Source organism: Caretta caretta, chromosome 14, assembly GCF_965140235.1.
Source record: "Caretta caretta isolate rCarCar2 chromosome 14, rCarCar1.hap1, whole genome shotgun sequence".
Classification (NCBI taxonomy): domain Eukaryota; kingdom Metazoa; phylum Chordata; order Testudines; family Cheloniidae; genus Caretta; species Caretta caretta.
The window spans coordinates 43,774,756-43,799,020 of record NC_134219.1 but is presented as its reverse complement, the minus strand read 5'-3'; the positions used below and the strand labels follow the sequence as shown (position 1 = coordinate 43,799,020).

Sequence of the window (24,265 nt, the reverse complement as noted above, 5' to 3'; positions counted from 1 at the left end):
CAGGAATTAATATAGGGAATTAATGAGTTACACTCACTTTCAGTAACATGTCATAAATCTCTCTGTTCCCTTTCCTTCCATACTCTCCTTTTCTATTCCTTTTTCTTTCCCTCACTTCTGATCCCTGTTTATTTTCCTGTGTTTCTCCCACTCTCCTCCCCTCCCTGTTACAGATCAGCCCCCATGGCACTCCATTCCACCCCCCTCCACCCCCAATTTTATCCCTTCCCCTCTTGCCGCCCCCAGGCTGGGTCCCCTGTCAGGGATAGTTTCCTGTCACTCTTCTCATTTGTATTTTCCACCATTTCTCCTGGACTCTCCCTTTATTCTTGTTTTATTTTCATTCACATTTTCCTTCTTGCTTCTTCTAATTCCCGCTGGTTAAACCTGCCCTGTCCCTGCCCCCCCCCCCCACACAGCTGCCAACCTCAGGAGTTTAAAAAAATCGTGAGACTGACCGAACGATGATTTTTAAAGGTTATACAATGGTTTTTCCATCAATCTGCACCCCCTACCCATCCCCTCCACCACCCCCGCATGTGTGTGGGACCATGTCAGTGTCACCAGTTGTCCTGAAGTGACTTGGGCTGCTGCGGCAGGAGCTCTGGCTGGGAGACCCCATGAGATCCAATCCCACAGATCTGCACAAACTGCTCCTTGCTGCTGCTTCTCCCCAGCCCCCCAACCCCTGATTGATTCATGCTGGGTCCCTGCCCAGCCCCCACCTCTGCCTGTCCCCAACCCGGCTGTTAGTTCTGCCCCCTGCCCAGCCCCCACCTCTGCCCCTCAGGGCCCCTCTGCCCCTTCTGCAGCCCCAGGGGTTCCTCCCCCTCCCCCTCCCGTGCCTGGGGCTGCAGAGAGGAAGGGGAAGGAGCTTCCATGGGCCATCGAGATGAGGAGCCAGAGGCTGGGTAGATGGGAGTCTTCCAAGCTCATAGAGACTGGGGTCTGTGAGGCTAGAGAGGCTAATTTCCAGTTCCCCCCTCTGCTGTGGGTCTCAGGGACACAGTCGGAAGTGGGATCTCCCCCACACCCCGAGCCAGGGGCGGATTCTCTCCCCAGGGACGGAGCCCAGCGGGAAAGTGAAGATCGGGGCCTCGTCACCAGCATCTATAAATGTCACCTGCCCCCGGTCACAGTCCAGACAAACCTGGATCCTGGTGGGGGCCCGGCGCTGGGGCAGGGGGGTCTCAGGGGAGGTGAGAGCCCGGAACCGATACCCCCACCTCTGCAGAGCCCAGATCCCCTCCTCAGGGCTGAGGCTGATCCGTCCCTTCCTCCCCACAGACTCTCTGGCCACCCCCACAGCCCAGTATCGCCCATCCCCCACCGCTACCTCCCAGCAATGTCTCCCCACGGTGAATCCCCCACAGCCCAGCACCCAGCGCTCAGTGTCAAATCTCTCAGGGTTGTCGGGCAGATCCTGCCGTGTGTCTCCCCGTCTCACACTTTTCCCATCCTCAGACAGGACGAGTTGGGGATGAGCCGTGTCTGGATCCAGAGTCACATTCGCTGGGGACAGAGAATCAGAGTGTTAGGAGGAGAGCTCAGCCCTGGGGGAGGCTGGGACCATTTCTCGCTTTCCCCAGCAGCCCTGTTCTGGCTGGGACAGGCCTGGATCGCAGGGAGCTGCCTCTGTCCTGGGCACCTGAGACTGAGCAGAGATGTCACTGCACTTCCTCAGTCTCTGTAAGGAGACCCACTTCATTAATTTCCCATTTGCTTGCATAACCATCAGCTCCCAGCTACCCCTGTTGATTCTGCTCCATTCCCAGCAGGAGAGACACACCAAGAAAGGTTTTAGTGGGGAGGGAGGAGAGGAAGCAGGTCCAGTTTTGAAGCCCAGAGGAAATCTCCCTCCTCTAATGCGGTCTCCACTCCCAGGGCTGGGAAGACAGAGGAAGATGCAGCATTGGAGAAGAGCTGATTAACACCAGAGAGTAGGAGGTGGCATTGGGTGAGCTAGCCCCATCCCCAGCCCAGAGAGAAGGGAGGAGCTGGCAGCATCAGAGGGAGAGCATCTCCCCAATCCAGGAAGCAGCTCCAATGGGAGAGCCCAGCCCTGCCCAGAGGAAAGGCAGGATGTTGGAGAAGAGCAATGGGGAGACCCCCTGCACCGGGGTAAAGCAGAGGGATGTGTCAGTCCTCAGGGCATTGAGCTCTGTTCGGGTGCTGCTCAGGGAGAGTGTTTCTGTTCATTAGCATGGGCATGAACTCAGCACTCAGGTTGGTGTCAGGATTATTTGTGTGATGTCAGCTTGGGATCTCCCCAGGTGTTCCGGCACCTTGGCAGAAGTTGGGGAGGGGGGGTACTAGTTCCCAACATCTGTGGCCCTGCCCTCTCCCTGGCCCTCCCCACTCTTCATCTTCCCGCCGAGGCCCTGCCCCTGGCCAGGCTGGGAGCCTTGGCCGCTATGGAGAGCCCCTGACCCTCCACCTTCCCATGTCCCCACTCTCCGGCGTGCACCACCCAGGTCAGGTGGAGGGTCCGGGGGGAAGAGGAGCAGGGGTGGGGCCACTGAGAGGGACAAGCACCAGGAAGAAGCTGCACTACACAGGGCGCAGTTGATCAGCCGCCCCTCCATGAAGCACAGCCAATGCTGCGATGCTCCACGCCTGCCCAAGGCTTGCAGTGTGGGGGGCCAACATGGCCCCCTGCCCCCAAACTATGCCCATGTTCAAAAGAGGGTGAGCTTGGCCCCCTGGCCCCCCATGTTCCAGTGCCCCTGGATCTCCTCACTGTGAATAGGTTATTTTTAGGGCTGTGTGTGTCATGGCCACTGGTCATTTGGTTGGTAACTTTCGTTACAATCTCAGGAAGATGTTTTGACTGGAATTTTCTCCTAATGTAAAGACAATCTCCAGCTGCAAACTCACCCTGTCTGTGTGCTCCTAGGGATTCCAGTGCAGACGGCAGAGTGTCTGGCGGGGGAAAGGAGAAAAGAGACGAGATTTCAGACTTTCATATTTATAACAGCGTCCCCACTCTGAACGCATAGAACTGTGTTTTCATCATGACAGAGAAACAGATTGAGAGGCCGAGAGACACACTCAGGCATTTCATAGAAACTAACTGAAGCCTTCTGTTTCCTCTCTCATTCAGCCATCTCCCAGCAATGGAACCAACGTCCTTTCAGCCTCACAACCATCCCAGGACACACAATCTGTAAGAGAGATTTACTTTTCCCCTCCTCATCCCCTCCCACCTTCCAACTACAGTTGCTTTGTCCCATTCTCTCATGGCCTTTTGTCATAACCTACACCCAGATCATACAAAGACTTTGGCGGAAAAGTAACTTTACCCACTTTGGTCCCTTTGGCCAGGGTCAGGCAGCATCATGTTGTGCGATGGACACTTGACAAAATTACCAGAGTTAGTGGTTGACAAAATTACCAGAGTTAGTGGTGGACATTGGCAGGAGGTTATGTCATTCAGTCATCATTCAACCCGTAAAATAACGCACAATTTTCCACACTGAAAAAACCATAACTTAGCTCGTTAATAAATAATAAACAATAATAATAGTAATAAATTCAACTCAGGTGAGTGTTTTTGAATGTCCCTCACTGCCGCAGTCAATATTTTTTTTCTGGGATGGGGGCATTGAAATAAATATTTCTCCTAAAACCATATTTCAGTGCACTGTTGTCACTACTTTTTTCTTTTTCTTGTTTAAATAATATGTCTGACAGGAGGATGAGTGTGTCTGTGTCTGTGTGTGTGTGTGTGTCCCACCTCTACACCGCTTACCCCATGTCTCTCCCCTGTCTGTGTCCCTTACATGGGAGATCCCCCATCATGTCACAGGATGTGGGAAGCAGAGGAGGGGGGTCTCTCAGTGGAGCAGGGTTTCCCATCGCCTCACTGTGACCAGGGCACCCCTCTCCGGGCAGGGGTGATCCCATGGTTAATGGGAACATCCTCTGTCTCCTGACCAGGACAAAGGGACAAGCTCTGGCTGTGGGCGGGGGTCTGTTGTGAGGAGGGGCCAGGGTGGAACAAATTCTTCGTGCGGGGGACTCACCTCTGGTGGCTCCCAGAAGTGGCTTCCCACTGTCCCTCATCCCCGCTGCTCCTGGGAAGCTAGGCTGAGGGGGTCTCTGCAGATTGGGGTAGCAATGAGGGGCTGGAGCTTGGCTGAGGGGAGCTGTGCAATATGGAGGTGGCACTGAAGAGCTGGAGGTAGTCTGAGGGGGACTGTGCAGTGGGGGGGCAGCACTGAAGGACTTGAGCTGGCTAAGGGGGATTGTGCAGTTGGGGGAGGCTTTGAAGGGCTGGAGCTAGGCTGAGAGGGCTGTGCACTGGGGGGTGGCAGTGAAGGGCTAGAGGGAAATGGGCTTGGGGGGGCGTGGGGTGGGGGAGTGTCACTGAAGGGCTGGAGCCAGGCTGAGGGGGGCTGTGCATCCAGCCACAGAGAAGTTAGCAAAGTCCAATACCCCCTGTGTGGAGAAAAGGGTGAGAGTGGCGTGTGTATCATCAGTGGTAATAAACCAATCAGAGAAGAGAACAATAACATGAAAATAACTTGAAGAAAAAAAGCCCTGCCAATGATGTGTTCATGCATGTGTAGTATCTGACCTATATAAGGTACTTAATATTCATACCACTCAAAGGTGATTGGAAAAGAACTAGTAAATATGCAATTTGGATGTGTCTAATATTCCAGACATTGTAAGGGGTAATTAGAGCTTCCTAAGAGAAATCCCCCGTGACCCACCTATGCCCCAGGAGAAGGGAACTGACCAGCACTTCTTTCTATATGCGATGGCTTGTAGCAAATATCCCAATGGCTGGTGTTGGCGCACGAGTCGGGGAGGGCTCTGAGTTAGAGAGAAATCTTTCCCAGGTGTCTGGCTTTTGGGTCTTGCTGAAATGCTCAGTGTCCAACTGACCACCATATTTGGGATAGGGAAGGAATTTTCCACCAAATCAAATTGCCAGAGACTCTGGGGTTTATTTTTGCCTTCCTCTGCCATATGGGGCACGTATCATTTACCGATGTTAAACTAGAAGAAAGGTGGATTCTCTGTAACTTGAAGTCTTTAAATCATTATATGAGGGCTTCAGTAATTCAGCCAGAGTTTACGGGTAAATTGCAGGAGTGGGTGGGGAGGTTCTGTGGCCTGCAATGTGCAGGAGGTCAGAGTAGATGGATCATGATGGTCCCTTCTGACCTTAAAGTCGATGAGTCATTTCTTACTTTGTAACTGTAATCGAAAAGCATGTTTCTGCTGCAAAGAAACGTTTGAATTCATCAACCTGAGTATCTTGGACCCAAATGTCTGGCTTTCTCACCCAACAATTAAATAGAAGCATCATCTAAGTGTGAACCAATTGACCAGCACCATTCTCTTCCCACAGTCTCAGAGGCTCTTCCCAATTTCCATTCCTCAATCCCTTCTAGGTACCTTTGAACTTCCTCAGAGTCTCCATTAGCTCAATAATTTTCTGGGAGAAATCGCTGACTCGCTCTTCCAGTTCAGGAGAAATCTCCTCTGGCTGCCGGAACTTCCCCTTCTCACACCTGGAGAGAAACAATTTCCCGTGATTATATTTCATTGTGTGACTCATGATAAGTTCTGGCGAGTGAGTCGCTGCTCTAATGGGCCTGGAGTTCGAATTCCTCGACTTCTCCCGGCCTCAGAGCAGGTGCAACACAGCCCATGGCCAAACAACCTTCCCTTCTGAGGACTCCTTAATATTCTTCAACTCTGGTCTGGTGAGCTCAGCTCTGGGGACAAAAGGGGAATTGAGTCTCCATGGCCAATTCACTCCTTGGCCTCCATGCTCTGAGGGACAGGAGTTTCCTATGTAAAGTGCTGTAGAAATCTGTCCACTAGGAACTAAACTGAGACACCAACTCCCCCGTCCCCAGCTCATTCCATACAGGTCTCCAAACAGTCCTCAGGCTGGGAAAGACTCAGGTGGGAAAGACTCTTGACCACTGCTGCCTTGGGCTGAATGGTAACCAGGGCCCCAGTAGTGACAGGCCCATATTCCATCCCCACAATCCTGAGGCAGCCACTCCCCCAGGGATGTGACATCTCAAGGAAACACTTGAGGTCAGTCTTTCCCACTGAATGGACAATTCCAGAGTCTTCTGTACCAGGGTGAGAACCTCAGGATTAAGTTTATCTGAGAGATTTGTATCCAAAATCCCCACACATGTTGCTGTGGAGATGCGGTGCTAACATCATCTCCATGCTCTTCCCCAGCATTGCCAAGTGTGTGTGGGAGTGAGAGAGAGCCACGTACCTACTCAAGGTGCTTCTGACATCCTAGAGGGGAGAGAGAGAAGAGAGAGATTAAAAAAAATCTCAGTACCGCCTGACACACATTTGGGATTCCAGGAAAGGGATTTTGTAAATACAGGGAAAATCAGCCCTGCCCTGGCCCCGGGGCCATGGTTTCATTGAGCTAATGGGGCTTTTCCATCTCTAATATCAATGTGCCTGTGAGTCTGCAAAGAACAATAGTCATTCACATTTCAGCAATGCACACATTGAGTTACACTGAGATCTCTGACTGCTGGACCCCGGTTCCTGTACTTCAGGAGCTGTCCTGTCCCTGTGTTGGGATTTGGGATGTTTCTAGCTCAGTCTCACTTGCAGGAATTCACTTGCTGGCTTCTGACACTTCCCCTCCATCTCACTGATCAGCTCACTGAGACAGGAAATCCCCTCTGAGAGTTTGGTGATATTTTCATTCTGTATCTTCACAATCTCCTTGTCCAGCTTTTCCAGCTGGGCCAGCAGGAGTCGCTCTTGTTCCTCCAAGAGCTGCCGCAGTTGCTGAAATGCAGACACAATCTTCTGCCTCTCGGTTTCTGTCTGTTTCTAGAGGAAATAAGGAAAGGGCTGGTCAGGAACACGGATGGAGCCTGATGACCTTTCATACAGTCTTACAAGAGAGAGTTTCTTTACAATCTCTAACGCATCTGTACAGAGCCCAGGCCATGAGCCGACAGGCCTAGTGCTCAGAGCTGGAGTCAAAGTCAGGATCTGACCAGGGGTTGGGGCTACAGTCGAGCTCAGAAGTCATGCCAAAGGCTGAGCCAGAATCAGTGTCTGGAGTCACACAGGGGGATCAGGACTGGTGTCGGAGTCAGGCAGCCACGCGAAGGCTCTAGCCAAAGTCAGACAGCAGTACTGCAGGTCAAACCTGAGTCAGAAAAACAACACCAGGGCCAAGCCAGCGTCAGGGTCCAGTCCAGCAGCAGATCGGGAGTTCACTCAGTTGTTTGGACAACTTCCCGTGACTCCTGCTGGCGTAATTCATGCAGCCGAACGTCTGCTCCAATCAGGAGCTTCGTAGGCAGATCCGCTGGTGGGCCAGAGTTCCACTAGCCCCTCCCCCGCTGGCTCTGGAGAGCGGTCGGGTTGTAATGAGAGTCTCTGTGGGCTGAGGTTCCAAACCCACCATTCTTCACATCCTGACACTTGACTCTACACTGTGATCAGAAAGGAGAGGATTTTCTTACCCCTTCCCATTTGGGCCCAATCTCTCTGTAAGGGCTGTCTCCATGTCTACTGGGATATAGTCAGTGCGGTTTGGGAGAAATTTTGTGAATGCCACAAGGGGTCGTAATTAACTCATTCATTAAAATGCATCACGGGTAGTGATCAATGGCTCCATGTCTAGTTGGCAGCCGGTATCAAGTGGAGTGCCCCAAGGGTCGGTCCTGGGGCCGGTTTTGTTCAATATCTTCGTAAATGATCTGGAGGATGGTGTGGATTGCACTCTCAGCAAATTTGCGGATGATACTAAACTGGGAGGAGTGGTAGATACGCTGGAGGGGAGGGATAGGATACAGAAGGACCTAGAGAAATTGGAGGATTGGGCCAAAAGAAATCTGATGAGGTTCAATAAGGATAAGTGCAGGGTCCTGCACTTAGGACGGAAGAACCCAATGCACAGCTACAGACTAGGGACCGAATGGCTAGGCAGCAGTTCTGCGGAAAAGGACCTAGGGGTGACAGTAGACGAGAAGCTGGATATGAGTCAGCAGTGTGCCCTTGTTGCCAAGAAGGCCAATGGCATTTTGGGATGTATAAGTAGGGGCATAGCGAGCAGATCGAGGGACGTGATCGTTCCCCTCTATTCGACATTGGTGAGGCCTCATCTGGAGTACTGTGTCCAGTTTTGGGCCCCACACTACAAGAAGGATGTGGAAAAATTGGAGAGAGTCCAGCGAAGGGCAACAAAAATGATTAGGGGTCTGGAACACATGACTTATGAGGAGAGGCTGAGGGAGCTGGGATTGTTTAGCCTGCAGAAGAGAAGAATGAGGGGGGATTTGATAGCTGCTTTCAACTACCTGAAAGGGGGTTCCAAAGAGGATGGCTCTAGACTGTTCTCAATGGTAGCAGATGACAGAACGAGGAGTAATGGTCTCAAGTTGCAGTGGGGGAGGTTTAGATTGGATATTAGGAAAAACTTTTTCACTAAGAGGGTGGTGAAACACTGGAATGCGTTACCTAGGGAGGTGGTAGAATCTCCTTCCTTAGAGGTTTTTAAGGTCAGGCTTGACAAAGCCCTGGCTGGGATGATTTAACTGGGAATTGGTCCTGCTTCGAGCAGGGGGTTGGACTAGATGACCTTCTGGGGTCCCTTCCAACCCTGATATTCTATGATTCTATGATTCTATGATCTTAGATCCTGCAGAAGACGCTGTTGTCCTTCTCCAGGGAGAGAACATTTGTGATATGCGCACGCCCACGCACACACACACACACACACACACAAACACACACAATCTCATGATCCTGGAGAAACAGACACAAGGCCACAGAGAAATCTACCAATAAACTTCCCTCCCAGCTCCATGTCCCAGCAGGCGAAGAACAACAGGCACCGACCAGATACTCCCGGCTTCTCTCCTCTCCAGCCACTTTCAATCCCAGCAGCTTTTCTCTCTCTTCCCTCAGAGTCTGCAAATGGGCTTGTATTTTTTCCTGACAGACAGAAATGATTTGGTGGGTTTATTTTCAGGGTTGTAGGGGGTGGATGAGGTGTTTTCCACCCAAAATTCTACATAACAGTCAGTCTTCCTAGATTGACTAGGTGGGTAAGGCAATACCTTCTGCTGGCCCAGCTCCTGTTGGTAAAAGAGTTACACACAACTCAGCTCTGGGGAACACACTCTTTTCCAGGCCTGAAGAAAAGCTCTGTGTAAGCCTGAAAGCTTCTCGTTCACCACAGAAGCTGCCCATGAGCAGAAATTACCTTGTTTTTCTAATAGCCCGAGACCAACACAGTTACAACAATATTGTGTACAAGAGTGGGTCTTTCTCGAGGTAGGACATCAGAGACACCAAGGAAATGAAACCTTATTTACGGAAATTGGGTGGGTTTTGTATTCAGATTGTTTGAAGTTATTACATCCACTTTCTCCATTGAGTTGAACCAGTGGAAAACTGGTGTCCCATGGTGGTGAATCTATAAAGCTGTTTTTGAGAAGATTTAGCAAACAGTGATACCAATCCCAGAAGCCACCGGGGGCAGCCATGTAGGCTGGGATGCTCAAAGGAGTCCAACTCCATTGACTTTCAGCCCTGTACCCTGGGGGATGGGATGGGTTGTACAGCACTGACCTAAGGACTAGGGCAAACCCCATTAGATGTGTTGATTTGTGTTAGGAACAGCTGGGGTTTGCCTAGCCCGTTCCCCTGGCAATGGCCTCTGGGTAGCGACCCCAAAGTCCCTGGCAGATTTCAAAGGGCTGCCTGGTGGGACTAACGGACACACGTTGGCTGGTCCTTGCCCATGAACACACGAGAACAGGTCAGAGTGGCACTGGTTCGCGCGGCCCAGGGGTTAGTTTTGCTGAAGATAAGTCTGATCCCAGTGGCATGTGGCATGGACCTGCGCTGACTGGAGCCCTCGTGGGTGTGGACTGAAGGTGCTTGGGGTCCCATACCATGTTCAGCCCTGTGATCTCCTGTCGTGCAGGCCGGCAGCATCTGAGTTTAACCCCTCATGGAGCAGGACAGGAGTTCAGAATCCCAGTGGGAAACCTCTTCTCCTTGCCGTGCCTAGGACCTGTATCAAGGAGTCTTTTCCTCCTACTGTCTGCACTTCATCACTGCTGAAAGGGGCAGAGTAGCTAGTGGTTAGAGCACTGAACTGGGCCTTGGAAAACCAGGTTTTTATATCCAGCTCTGCCACTGATCTGCTGAGTCACCTTGGACAAGTCACTTCCTCTCACTGTGCCTCAGTTTCCCCTCCCACCCTTTGTCTGTCTTGTCCGGTTAGACTGTAAATGGCTCGGGGCAGGGATTGGCCCCCACTGGGTTTTGTGCAAGGCCCCACAATCGAGGTCAGATCTCATCTGGGGTCTCTAGGGGATGCAAATAACAATAAACACTGTGATACAACCAGTAATACCAGCCACAGCTTGTAACTCCCCCAATCAGCTTTCATGCAATGAAGGCTACACACAGCTGAATGACAGGGTCACACCATTAAGCTGTAATTAACATCCAAATTATTACCCATTAGACTAGACAGCAACTCCCTACCTTGTACTCCTGGGCAGCTTCCTGTATGGGAACCACCGCGTGAGCACGGTGAGCCCGGGACTCGATGCAGATCACACAGATGGGGGTTTGATCCTCTTCACAGAACAGTTTCAGAGCCTCCTGGTGTTCCCCACACACCCCACCCCCTCCTGCTCCCTTTGCTGCCTGGAAACTCAGCCACTTGGCGATTTCAAGGATATTTGCCAGCTGCCTGTTGGTCCTGAGGTTTCTCTGTTGCACAGTTTCTCTGCACTGAGGGCAAGAGGCGGCTGTGTTGGGTCCCTCCCAGCACTGGGTGATGCAGGCTCGGCAGAAATTGTGCCCACACTCCAGAGTGACAGGGTCTGTGAAATACTCCAGACAGAGGGGACATGTCGCTTCCTCCTGGAGACTTTCCACCGGGCTCGCTGCAGCCATGACTCCCTCTGGGCAGTGGGACAGGGTAAGTTTCAGTTTCCTGAGTTCACACTATGCCCCACCTGCAGCATCAACTGGGTGTTTCCTTGCCTGAAAGTGACTCGTCCTGTTTGCTGAGCAGGAAGGACCCGACCAATTTCACCCCTGGAGGCTTTGGTGAAAAAATGTATCAATTCTGGGGGTTTCAGACAATAGTTTGGTCAGACCAGAACTATTACAACTACAATACCCACCTGCTGAAGTGAAGAAACAGACTGACAGAGCCAGAAGAGTTCCCAGAAGTCACCTACTACAGGACAGGCCTAACAAAGAAAATAACAGAACGCCACTATCCATCACCTTCAGCCCCCAACTAAAACCCTCCAACGCATCATCAAGGATCTACAACCTATCCTGAGGGACGACCCATGACTCTCACAAATCTTGGGAGACAGGCCAGTCCTTGCCTACAGACAGGCCCCCAACCTGAAGCAAATACTCACCAGCAACCACACACCACACAACAGAACCACTAACCCAGGAACCTATCCTTGCAACAAAGCCCGTTGCCAACTGTGTCCACATATCTATTCAGGGGACACCATCACAGGGCCTAGTAACATCAGCCACACTATCAGAGGCTCGTCCACCTGCACATCCACGGTATGCATCCGATGAAGTGAGCTGTAGCTCACGAAAGCTCATGCTCAGATAAATTGGTTAGTCTCTAAGGTGCCACAAGTACTCCTTTTCTTTATTCATAAACCAGTTGGAGAACACTTCAATCTCTCTGGTTACTCGATTTCTGATCTCAAAGTGACTATCCTTCAAGAAAAAAACTTCGAAAACAGACTCCAACGAGAGACTGCTGAATTGGAATTAATTTGCAAATTGGATACAATTAACTTAGGCTTGAATAGAGACTGGGAATGGTTGATTCATTATAAAAAGTAACCTTTTTCCCCTTGTTTATTCCTTTCCCCCCAAACTGTTCCTCAGATGTTCTTGTTAAACCCTGGATTTGTGCTGGAAATGGCCCACCTTGATTATTATACACATTGTAAGGAGAGTGATCACTTTAGATAAGCTATTACCAGCAGGAGAGTGGGTTGGGGGGAGAGAAAACCTTTTGTAGTGATAAACACCCATTTTTTTCATGGTCTGTGTGTATAAAAACATCTTCTGTATTTTCCACAGTATGCATCCGATGAAGTGAGCTGTAGCTCACAAAAGCTGATGCTCAAATAAATTGGTTAGTTTCTAAGGTGCCACAAGTACTCCTTTTCTTTTTACTAGACACTGAGATTCAAAAAGTTGAAGCTTTAGAACCGTTAAAATTGTCTGTGAGCAGGTAAATCTCCTCCCTCCCCCAGCAGCTCCCCCAGGGCAATGACCCAGTGCCTCCCCCACCACCACAGGGACGGAGGCTGAGAGTCCATCTGATGGCGGCTCAGGGGCCTGTGGAATGTGCTGGGATCTCAGCCTGGGCCCTAGGGGGGCAAGTGACCCTGTCACACAACCACGCCCAGCAAGGCCTGCTCCCATTTTCTCCCTGTTTGTCCGTCCCAGCAGAGAGACCAGGGACTGCAGGGAGACCAAGCTCCTGTCCCCCAGGTGAGGGCTGGGTCCTAATGGCCGAGGGCAGCCGGTGTGAGGGGAGCTCGCACTAGGGGCCTGCAGGGTACGTGGTGTGGGATAAACAGAGACCTCTCAGGCCACTTGCCCATTGCGGCTGCAGCAGGGGATGTGGGGACAGACGGAGGAGGCCTGGGGCAGTCTGGAAAGCCGCCATTGGGGACATGGAGAGGGAATTCAGCTGTGGCGGGGAAGCCGTCCTGCGCAGAGATGCTGCTGCGGATGCGGGTGGAACATGTGCCCTGAAGTCCTGTATGCCGAGGAGGTAAACCAAGACACGCAAAATCAGGCCACTGCTGTAAATTTAGGTCTTACCGACTTGCCCATTAACAGCAGGAAGTGGTCTAAGTCTCATTGTAAGTCGCTGTTTATACTTGGTCACTGCTCGGTCCCATGTTTGTAAGCAGCAGAGGTGCTGACCGCAGGGGTGCTCTGGAGCTCGAACCCCCACGGAAAAAATACAGGGGGAGCTCAGCACCCACCAGCCACAGCTGTTCTGCGGGGCTGCCAATGAGCTGTTTGGTGGCTGGGGGAGGTGCCTGTGGGAGGGCAGAGAGCAGCGAGCTGCAGATTGGCTGCGGCTTTGGCGGAGGGGTTGGAGCAGGGGTGGGAAGAGGCAGCCAGAGGGCAAGGCCTTAGGGGAGGAGGCGGAGTGGGTCAGAAGAGGCGGAGCTAGGGGAGGGCCTCAGGGGAGGGGCATGGTGGGGGCGTGGCCTCAGGGCAGAGTTGGGGTAGAGCATCCCCAGGGAAAAATAAAAGTCAGTGTCTATGCTCCCACTGCCTGCCGGGGGTCGGGGCATTATTTGAACCAGGGTCCCCCATTTCTCAGGAGAGTGCGCTTACCACTCAGCCAGTGTTTTGCAAACTGGAGGGTCCTGACCCAAAAGGGGGTTGCAAGGCTTTTGTACGGGGGGTCATGAGATCATAAAAAATAGTATGATAACCACTGGTATGAGTGGAACATGGAGGTCATGGATTCTGCGATTTTATTTGACCTCTGTTACTTCATCTCCACACAACAGGGCTTCATCTTCAACCCCACAACGTGGCTCCGGCTGTCAGTCCCACATGGCGGGCCTCAGGCTTCAACTGCTTTGCATATCCAGGATTGGAAGGGCTGCAGGAACAGCAAGTGACGGGGGAATTTCCCACTGAACTGAAGGCACATTCTCAGGAAAGCCCAAGGGCTTCCAATGATATGATCTGTCCTATGGATGCAAGCGTCTATCAGTTATCCCTGGAGTCTGCCCATGTCCCTGCCCTGCTCTGCTCTCTCCCTGGTCATATGTCACAGGCAGAGACAGAAGCTGAAAGGCAGAAACTTGTGTCTTACTTTCAGCAACTACACCATGTCCTGGAGGAACAAGAGCGACTCCTACTGGCCCAGCTGGAAGAGCTGGATCCAGAGACTGCAGAAAGAATTGAAAAGACAAAGCAAATTTTGCAGGAAATACCTGTGCCTGTGAGCTGCTCATGAATGGGCGTGTGTGTGTATGATCACAAACTGGAGAACTTGGAGGACGCTGATGTGGCTAGTAAGTCGGTGAAAGTAGCCGAATAACATTTCTGTTTTGACGTAGGAATAAAAACACTGAATATTGTTCCCTTTTGTCCTTTTGAGCCATCTTTATATTATGTAAGTATGTGTCCAAAAAGAGTTTGGTTGTCCGTAATTTTTTTTCTGTACTGTCCACAAAAATTATTTTCGCACTTGGCAACCCTGGTCCCAGACACTCTCTGAGGGTAACCCTCCAGTGAGTGAGACATTGAAGGAAAATGCTCCACTCTGGGCTTTTCTCTATCAGTGAACACAAATGGTGGTAGAAGCTATGCACTTTTAGAGAAGTACCAGGGAGACATATCTTGGGAACCCTTCGTCAACTGGCCTCCAATTTGACCTTCCACCTGCCCAAGATGGAGGGGGCCCAAGAGCAGCCCCCTGCCTGTGTCCCCACCCCATGGGATCTAGCTCATATGATTGAAAAGAAAAGGTTGAAAATGTGGCCCAAGCAAAACTGATACAGTGATGTGTGCCTGAGTCTGCAGAGAGCCTGATCTAATAGGTTAGAGAGGAGGAAACTTCCCCTTTCATCTCAATAGGGTGTTTCCTCCAAGAACTACTGCTCTGGCATGCTCAGCCACCTCTCCCCAGCTGGGGGTCTGTGCATGGCATGAATGGAAAAGGGCAATGGGCCCAGCTCACCATATCAAGAAAATAAACTAGCGGCTTACATGTACCAAGGTCCCTGCCCCAAAGAGCTTGCAGTCTATAAAGATGAGAAGAGACAAATTCCCCCTATGCAGGGCCCTGGTTGAACTCAGTGTTTGTGTATTACTCAAATTCAGTGGCTGCAAAATTGTCCCTTGAACCTCTCAAGTCTGTGAGTCATTGCTAGGGGTATATCTACTCTATGAAATTAGGTCAAATTTATTTAAGTCAACTTTTACCGTCCGATTTTATAAAGTTGAATGCGCGTGTCCCCACTAGGCACATTAGGTCAGCGGAGTGCATCCTCACTACCATGGCTAGGATCAACTCACAGAGCGATGCACTGTGGGTAGCCACCCCACAGTTCCTGCTTCCCATTTGAATTCTGGGTCAGGCTCCCAATGTCTGATGGGATAAAAACATTGCCGCAGGTGGTTTTGGGTACATGTCGTGAGCCTCCCCTCCTCCCTCCTTCCCTCCTTGAAAGCAATGGCAAACAATCGTTTCACACCTTTTTGCCTGGGTTATCCAAGCAGACGGCATACCACAGCAAGCATGGAGCCCGTACAGCTGTACACTGCTGTTGTGAGCATTGCAAACACCTCACACATTATCCTGCAGTATGTGCAGAGCCTAGCCAGGAGCCACCGGTGTAAGGAAGAATGTGAGGAGGCCACGCACACAGACATGCTGGAAGCCATGTGTAATGATGCTGGCTTTGGTGGGACACAACTGAGAGTATTAATTCAGGGCAAATTGCTTAGAGCAGGGCAGTTACAGCCCAAGGCTGGGGGGTTTTTTGCACACCAAGGCAAACCAAACCAGCCAAACACAGAAGACTTTGATTCTACCCCACTGGCTAACCACAAGTCATACAAGGCACAATTCCCTTAGACACTCCCGTTTCCCAGTATCACCACCAGGGCCACTTGTTATGGGGAGGAATGGTTATGAAAAGCAATAGCCCAGTAAAAGAAAAAATGTTCTCTCGATCCCAAAGGACCAAGCCCCAGACCCAGGAACATATACCAGTCAGATCTTACCCACAAATCACACTGTTGCCAATCCTTTAGAATCTAAAATCTAAAGGTTTGTTCATAAAAGGAAAAAGATATAGATGAGAGCTAGAATTGGTTAAATGGAATCAATTACACACAGTGATGGCAAAGTTCTTGGTTCAGGCTTGTAGCAGTTGTAGAATAAACTGCAGGTTCAAATCAAGTCTCTGGAGTGCATCCACAGCTGGGATGAGTCATTCAGTCCTTTGTTCAGAGCTTCAGTTTGTAACAAAGTCCCTCCAGAGCTCAGAAGCAGGACTGAAGACAAGATGGAGGAGATGCAGAAGCCTTTTATAGGCTCTTGCCATGTGGAAGGACATCCCTCCGTTCCTACTGTGGAAATCACAGCAGCAAGATGGAGTCTGGAGTCACATGGGCAAGCCACATGTCCATGCATGACTCAGTTCTTTATAGGCCAATGCCATTTTTACATGTTAGTCTGAATGTTCCCAGGAAAGCTCAGATGTGGACTGGTGTCTCCCAAAGTCCATTGTCAGTTAAGTGTTTCTTGACTGGGCACTTATTGAGAATAGTCCTTTCTCAAGAAGCTGACCAAATGCTTTACTGAGACTACTTAGAATCAAAACACACTGAGATACAAGTACATAGCCAATATCCATGACTTCAACTACAAAAATGATACACACATACAGACAGCATAATCATAATCAGCAAATCATAACCTCTTTATAGACACCTCCAATGACAACCTTTGTAGAATATTTGCTGCAAATGTATAACCGTGGTTGCAACAATGATCTATACGGTCCCAGTTTATGTCAATAGCTTCTCACCATGGAATGTAGCAATTGGCATATGCTGGCGGCATTTGGGCATGTTGACACAGTGGAATGCCGATTCTGGTCCTGGGAAACAAGCACAGACTGATGGAACCACATAGTTATGCAGGTATGGGATGATGACCAGTGGATTCAAAACTTTCACATGCGTAAGGTCACTTTCATGGAACTTTGCAAATTGCTTTCACCCACCCTGAAGTGCAGCAATACCAAAAGGAGACCTGCTTTGACAGTAAAGAAGCGAGTGGCGATACCCCTTTGAAAAATTGCAACACCAGACAGTCAGGAATCAATTTGGAGTGGATAAATCTACCGTGGGGGCTATTGTGATCCAAGTAGCCAGGGCAATCAATACCCTTCTGCTAAGAAGGGTGGTGACTCTGAAAAACATGCAGGACATAGTGGATGGCTTTGACGCAGTTGGGTTCCCTAACTGTGATGGGACGATAAACGGAATGCATATCCCTAACTTGGCACCAGACCACCTTGCCAAAGAGTCCATAAACCACAAGGGGTACTTCTCAATGGTGTTGCAGGCAGTGGTGGATCACAAGGGCCGTTTCACCAACATCAATGTGGGATGGTCGGGAAAGGTGTATGACGCATGCATCTTTAGGAACTCCGGTCTCTTGTGAAAGCTGGAAGAAGGAACTTTCTTCCCAGACTGGAAAATTACCATTGGTGACGTTGACATGCCAAGAGTTATCCTTGGAGGCCCAGCCTACTCCTTGCTCCCATGGCTCATGAAGCCATACACAGGCAGCCAGGACAGCAGTAAGAAGCAGTTCAACTGTAGGCTGAGCAAGTGCAGAATGGTGGTAGAATGGTGCCTTTGGACGTTTAAAAGCTCGCTTGTGCTGTTTGCTGACTAGGTTAGACCTCAGCGCAACAAACATTCCCATTGTTATTGCTGCTTGCTGTGTGGTCCATAATATCTGTGAGAGTAAGGGGGAGACGTTTATGGCGGGTTGGGAGGTTGAGGCAAATAGCCTGATGTTCGATTTTGAGCAGCCAGACACCAGGGTGGTTAGAAGAGCACAGCCGGGCGTGCTGTGCATCAGAGAGCTTTGAAAACCAGTTTCATGACTGGCCAGGCTACGGTGTGACAGTTGTGTGTGTTTCTCCTTATGCAAACCCACCCCCTTTGTTGATTTTAATTCCTTGTAAGCCATCCACCCTCCCTATTAAGTCAATGTCCATTTTGGGGCACCAGGAATCCTGGGATCTCATTCTTTGTGGCTTGCAGCTTTCCCCATGAGCATCCAAGCAGAGATGAGATAAAACAGAATCAGGTCCTCCGACTTTTATACATTTCCAGAAGCCTCTTGACCATTCAGTCCCGGGTGAACAATATCCCTTTAATGTGACCTTCTGTTTTCCAAATATTCTGGCAATTCGCTATGCAGCTTAGCACAAGGTAACTTGTCCATTAAACAGTTCATATTCAGTTTACCACAAACTTTAAAGAGACATATAGACAATACTATTTCAATCAAGTGTCATCCTAACTGTTAATATTCCCTTTTGATCTTGAATCAATGCTAGAGTAACAGATAAAAATTGTTTGTTTACATCTCAAGACCTGAGCAAACACCTCCCACTCTAACGCTCTAACAATGCAGATTTAAAAGGGAGAGCCGAACTCTTATTTACACAGCTTCCTAACAAGCCTTTAAAGGTCAACCATGGGTCAGGACAGCCTACTGATTAGTTAACCTTTCTGGCCATGTGACACATTTTTATGAGATATAATAATCATATAATGTCACAGCAGGCTTGGCAGAAATTGTGATCACAGTCTAGAGACACCAGATCTTTAAAATAGTCCGGACAGATGGGACAGGTCAGTTCATCCTGGAGTGTTTTTGCTGGATTCATAACAACCATGGCTTCTAGTGCAGGAAAAAGACAAGAGAGGAATTTAGTTTCCCTTCCTTCTTCTCAGAAATGGACTGATTGAATATCATTCGGTGTTTCCTTTCTGGGTGTGGTCTCAAGTTATTTCTTTTTCTGTGGACTGTAAAGAGCCTTTGAATGAAGTGTGATGAGTCCAAATTGACACTAACTCCTCCGGAACATCTGCAAGGCCCCAAACTCTGGACTAGTCACTCAGGTCAAAAAGGGGTAACAAGCGACTGGGGGGGCTTCACTGCCTGACATAAGGATCCGATGGAGCAGCCTGGCAAGGAGGGAGAGAATCACAGCTGCTGACTCCTACTGCCTGTTCCCTACCTGGCCATTAGGCTCTATAAGACCCATGTCTCTCTGGTGCCTGGGGAACCCACTGGTGTGTGTGTGTGTGGAGCTGTTACAGTTATAAAGGGTTGAATATTTAGCATAAGCTGCGGCAGCCTGTGCTTTTAGCTCTAGGGGTCCCTGGTTCAGTGCTGGGAGTGCTGGCCAAGAGAGCAGCTGTCACACCTGTTCTGAGCCTGGTGACTACTGCTTCTGTTTCCCTGCACAGTCTCCCCAGCTCTCGGGGACTCCTGGCTCCCTGCAGATGGCAGCGGGCGTGAGAGGAGCTGACACTGGGGCTCCTGCGCTGCACAGGGGATGGGATAACCAGAGATCTCCTGTCTCCGAGGCTCTCAGGCCCCTTTCCAGTCCGGCTGCAGGAGGGAATCTGGGGACAGACAGAGGGGGCCTGGGAGAGTCTGGGGAGCAGCCACCTGGGACCAGAAATGGAAATCCAGCTGTGGTAATAAGGGAGCATTTACCAAACATGTGGCTGATTACAGGGGTTGCTGTACAGCTATTTAATGCATTACACTGGGTAATTCCTATGATTTTGCAGCTGGACGGTGTGAGCTGAAATTATTTCCTTTAAAGGGAAGTCTGGCACGGCTCTTTCCCCTCTCCCAAACCCCACCCAGCACATGCATGGCTGGAGATCTGTAGCCATCAATCACACGCCTTCATTCTGCGGCTGTTTCCTGTGGCCGGGCCCTGCAGTCAGGACTCGTTTGTGGCAGAGTCGATCTGAGATCAGGATCAAGAGGGAATCTGGGGAGTGGCCTTCTGGAGCCAGAACAGGAGCTGCAGCTGCGATGGGAAAGGCGTGCTGGGCAGAGATGCTGGTGGGGAAGCCGCTGGATTCTTCATGAGCAACTGGGTACAATGTTGTTACAGATCCTGACTCCTATTGTGATGAGATACATTGTTACCCTTGTGTAAGGCAAACTGGTTACATGGTTGTAAACTTGCTTCTAACCAGCCTTGCTGCTTCTGGGCACCCAGATGCTGTCAGCTCTGGTGGATGGACTCAGGCAGAGGATCTCACTGGTGCTGGGGTTTTTTTTTGCTGGTGAACATATTGCCTGCAAATTGCAGTCATTAGTCACACACATGTGACGTAGTTATTTTTGGCCAACAGAAGTGGTCTCCAGGAGGTGTGAGGGGGAGGCTGGAGACATGGATCCTCCAGCCCCTGTCACTTGCAGCCGACTGTGCTCATGAGCATCCTCAGACTGCTAAGCCAACGCTCTCCAATAACAGTGCCCAGAGGCGCCATCTTTCTAATTTCCCTGGGGGTGCTCGGCCCCTGCTCTGCCCCCACTCCACCCCTTCCACCAAGGCCTCACTCCCTCCCCACCTCTTCCCGCCCCCCTGACATGCAGAAATCCTCTGCCTGGCTCCCTCGAACTCTGCAGGCGCCTGACCTCACTCAGCACCAACATTTCCACGGGAACATTTCCCAGGGCTCCTAAATTTCTCTGCTCCTGAGTTTGAGCACTCCTGCCTCACCCTAGGCGTCCAGACACCTGCCCCATGGGTAAACCCCAGAAGGATCCTCAAACCAGAAGGCAGGCAGTGGAAAGCCTACCTTGTCAGTGGGGCCTAATCCTGTAGCAGTGCACTGAGCACCCCTTCTGCATGGGGTTCCTGACAAAATCCAGGGGAGGTGCCGGCAGAGGATCCTTTATAACTTTGAGCTCAGCGGTTAGGGCACTTGCCTGGCACATGGGAGACTCAGGTTCTACTCCCTGCTCTGCCTGATCGGGAGGAAGGGTTTGAACACAGGTGTCCCACCGCTCAGGTGACTGCCCTAACCATGGGGATCTGGGATAGTCTGATGTGAGGCTCCCACAATGTCTTCTGATCAAGCTGCTCCACGTTGGCTCAATAATTAAATAGTCCCTGGGGCAGAGCGAGAAAGTGACAATGACTCTATCACCTTGGCACAGGGAGGTTGAAGATGCAGGTGCAGGACCCTGCTCCAATGGCTAGTTAATTATAGTCCCTTTCCTGCAGGAGGGAGCGTTTTATTGCAAACCAGTGGGTTCAACCTTTGACCTTTCTTTGGGTTGTGACCTAGGCTCAGTCAAGAGATGCCACTGTAGACACTGCTTCTAGAGCACTCCAACACCAGGGGGAGCAGCAGAGTACGACCAGGCACAGGGTCACCATCGGATCAGTGCCTAGAACAGTCACTGGGGTAGGTCACTTGTGGGAGGGCAGGGAGCCGCACACGCTCTCCTGCTGGGACGATCTCAGAGAAACTCAAGGGGAAATTGTCACCTCACCTTGACCGATAACTGCACTGTGGTGGCAGAGTTTGTCAGAAAACAGAATGTTCCTGTTGTGTGAAATTTGGACCTTTCACAATTACTTCCCTCTCCGAATCAGACTGAAATGTGAAGGGACTGAAAATGTTCCCGAAACGAACTATTCTGAAATATTTTCCTGCAGAAATGTGGAAACAGACTATGTGGATGGACATTTTAGACTGAAATTAAAATGATTCAACTGTTGGAAATTACATTTTCCGCCTTCTGATCAGAATCTAGGGTAATGTCGTGAAATCAACAGTTCCAGGAAACCCGTGATTTTGCTGATGCCACAATTTCAGGTGAGAGACATTGTTGTGTGAAAAATGTCAGCCCCAATTACGGAGCACTTTAGCTACAGCGGAATAGCAACCTCTAACAGAGATTGTTCAAATTTTTAAGAAAACTTTTTCAATTGTTCAGTAAGCAAATATAATTTCCTCCATTTGCCTTTCTCCTGTTTAGTTTCCATGAAGCCAGAACAGAAATTACTTTGCACAGAAGAAACAATAAATAACCTCTCACAGGGGGAACATGTAACTCGCTGTTACTCTCCTGTTACTCAGAGATCTGAGCATTGATAACATCCCTGTGCATATTTATTGGTGAGTAACAATGGCACCTACCAGCAGTTCCTGGATATTCCTTCTTCCCACTCTTGTTAAACACCCTATTCTCATCTCCCTCCTTTTTCGCACTCTCCAAATTGGATCCTAAGAAGAGAAAAGTTGCTTTTGTTTTTTCTGTATTTTGGGGATTTTACATCAGAAAGAAAATTTATCAAGAGACAATAGGCACTAGAGAGTCACAGGAACAGCCCTGCAATACACAAAGCTGAGTTAGGTCCCTAGACCCCCCCCCCGCCCCCCGCTGTGCAAGACCCCTCTGGTCAGCATTTCCCATCAGTTAGGTGAGGCAGTTTCCTATCTAGTAGGCTGGCTTTTGTGGATCCCATTCAAAGACACTTACATCTCCCCAGAACTCAGGCTTTGTGGCTCACAGTGTCATTCCAGTAAATTTCTAGGCAGCTAAAATTTAGATGCAGTGACATTCATCATTGCAATATATACTCCCGGGGGAATTCTGAGCTACTGCGGAAACACAGAATTCATTTCCGGCTGCAGAATTTTTTCCCCACAGAAACCACATTCTGCCAGAGAAGTGATGTAGTTCCACCTTTCACCCACCAGAGGCCACTGCGGTGCCAGAACACCCAGCCGCAGGGAGCCAGGCTAGGACAGAGCGGGGCACATGGTGCTGCTGGGGGGTCACAGACTGGGGCTCAGAAGGGCTAGTGGGGGGAACTACCATGTTCGCCAGCTGCCTGTTGGGCCTGAGGTTTCTCTGTTGCACAGTTTCTCTGCACTGAGGGCAGGAGGCGGCTGTGTCGGGTCCCTCCCAGCACTGGGCGCTGCAGGCTCGGCAGAGATTGTGCCCACACTCCAGAGTGACAGGGTCTGTGAAATACTCCAGACAGACGGGACATGTCGCTTCCTCCTGGAGACTTTCCACGGGGCTCGCTGCAGCCATGGCTCCCTGTGGGCAGTGGGACAGGGGTAGTTTCCCTTTCCTGAGGTCAGCAATGTCGGGGCAGGCTGGTGGTGGGGATGATGTTCCAGCACTGATGGTGAAAAAAAATCTAAATAAAAACCCAAAACAAAAGCTTTGCCCCCACACTGCCCCAGGCAGACCCCTTTGCCTCCACCCCACACGGCCCCAGCCAGGGCCCCATGCACCTCCTAAGGGCCAATGCCAGGGCCTCCACCATCCACCCCCCACACTGCCAATGCTAGGACCCCTCCTCATTCTGCATTCAAACTCCTTCCCCCACACATTGTGGAATCCCCCTCAGGCAATATCTCTCCATCCCCCCCTGTCCCTCCCATCCCCCTCCCAGCCCTTCCTCCAAAACCAGGACAAACCAACACACACAGCACTGAGCTTTCATTTAAAAAAAAAAAAAGAAGAAAAGAAAAAGAAAACACAAGCAGCGCCGGCCGACCCGAGGTGTAGCCTGGAGCTGACCCCCAATAGACCCCCCCATCTGGTGCACCCCAAATGCCCAATAATTAGCACAGGATGGTGGGTGACACTCCACACACACCCCCACCAGCCCGGTGGAGCTGCCCCCTCCCATTCCCCAGGCTACTCATGCCAACCACCCCCACCCCAAATGGTGCTGCAGCCTTCCCCAGCTCTGCTGCCCCCGCTCCCACACAGCCTGTGTATTCCCTCCCCCCCGCTTCCCCCCCCCACCGGTGCACTGCAACTGCCAGGGGAGCAGGGCAAGGGCAGGTAAATCGAGGCTGCCCCACTCCAGCTACTGCTGTTCCCCCCCCAAACAACAACCCCCCCACAACCAACAACCCCCCTGCAGTGAGCCAGGAGCAGCCACTCGGTGCTGGGTGGCGGAGTAGGGCTCGCGAGCAGCCCCCACCAACCAAGCGCACAAGTCAAGGCCCCTGCACCCGAGCCCGGCGCCCGCAGCCACGCGGCGCTGCAGGAGGAGCGAGGGGCAAGGGGCGGGGCCAGCAGCACCCGGGGGATCCCGAAACCGAAACCAAACCTCGCGCAGGCGCAGTAACGAGCCTTTACAGCTTTTTTTAAAGCCGATTGGGGAACCGGGAGCCAATCGCGCTCTCGGGAGGGAAATTAAAACCCAACCCACCAAACAAGGCAGAAGCCCCGCCCCCAGGGGCTCGCCCCAGGTCACGTACCAGGCTCCTAACGGGAAGGAACCAGCCACATGAACTGCAGGAGAGAAGCCGAGCGAGGCCGGGCTCTGCCTGGGCCGCTCCTGCAGCAGGAACTGGGTGTTTCCCTTCCTGGCGCTGAGTCGGCTGCTGCTGGGCAGGGAGGAGCCCACGGGGAACATTCCAGCCTGCAGGTGAGGAGGTGACTCTCCGCTTTTGTCTTCTAAAGAAAGGAAGTAACTCGTTCTTTTGGTGCAGAGAAAAACTTAAAAATGTCACCCCAGTGCAGTCTAAAGCTCTGAGACACCAAAAGGCAAACAAAGGAATGCTTCTATTTACTATATATTATGATTAAATCTCATTGGGGGGGGGCTTGCCTGACTGGGGTTGGTAGTGCTGTGCCAGT

General features: G+C 50.9%; 2 protein-coding genes across 3 annotated transcripts in view; one reads left to right on the top strand and one right to left on the bottom strand.

Moving 5' to 3' along the window:
- LOC142069127 (zinc finger protein RFP-like) overlaps positions 1–24,265 on the top strand; it is a 331,206-nt gene that overhangs the window by 106,452 nt on the left and 200,489 nt on the right. The window lies entirely within an intron of this gene.
- Positions 907–23,674, bottom strand: LOC142069129 (zinc finger protein RFP-like). Of its 2 annotated transcripts, XM_075119514.1 has the most exons (9): positions 23,608–23,674; positions 22,475–22,787; positions 21,793–21,879; positions 8,860–8,955; positions 6,607–6,837; positions 6,257–6,279; positions 5,410–5,525; positions 2,878–2,922; positions 907–1,512 (listed from the first exon to the last, which is right to left on the bottom strand). In XM_075119514.1, exons 2-9 carry the CDS (start codon positions 22,694–22,696, stop codon positions 998–1,000), a joined length of 1,335 nt encoding a protein of 444 aa, XP_074975615.1. In that variant the 5' UTR covers positions 22,697–22,787; positions 23,608–23,674; the 3' UTR covers positions 907–997. The 2 variants fall into 2 exon arrangements, with proteins under 2 accessions (XP_074975615.1, XP_074975616.1); XM_075119515.1 differs by lacking the exons at positions 21,793–21,879; positions 22,475–22,787; positions 23,608–23,674 and adding an exon at positions 10,522–10,956.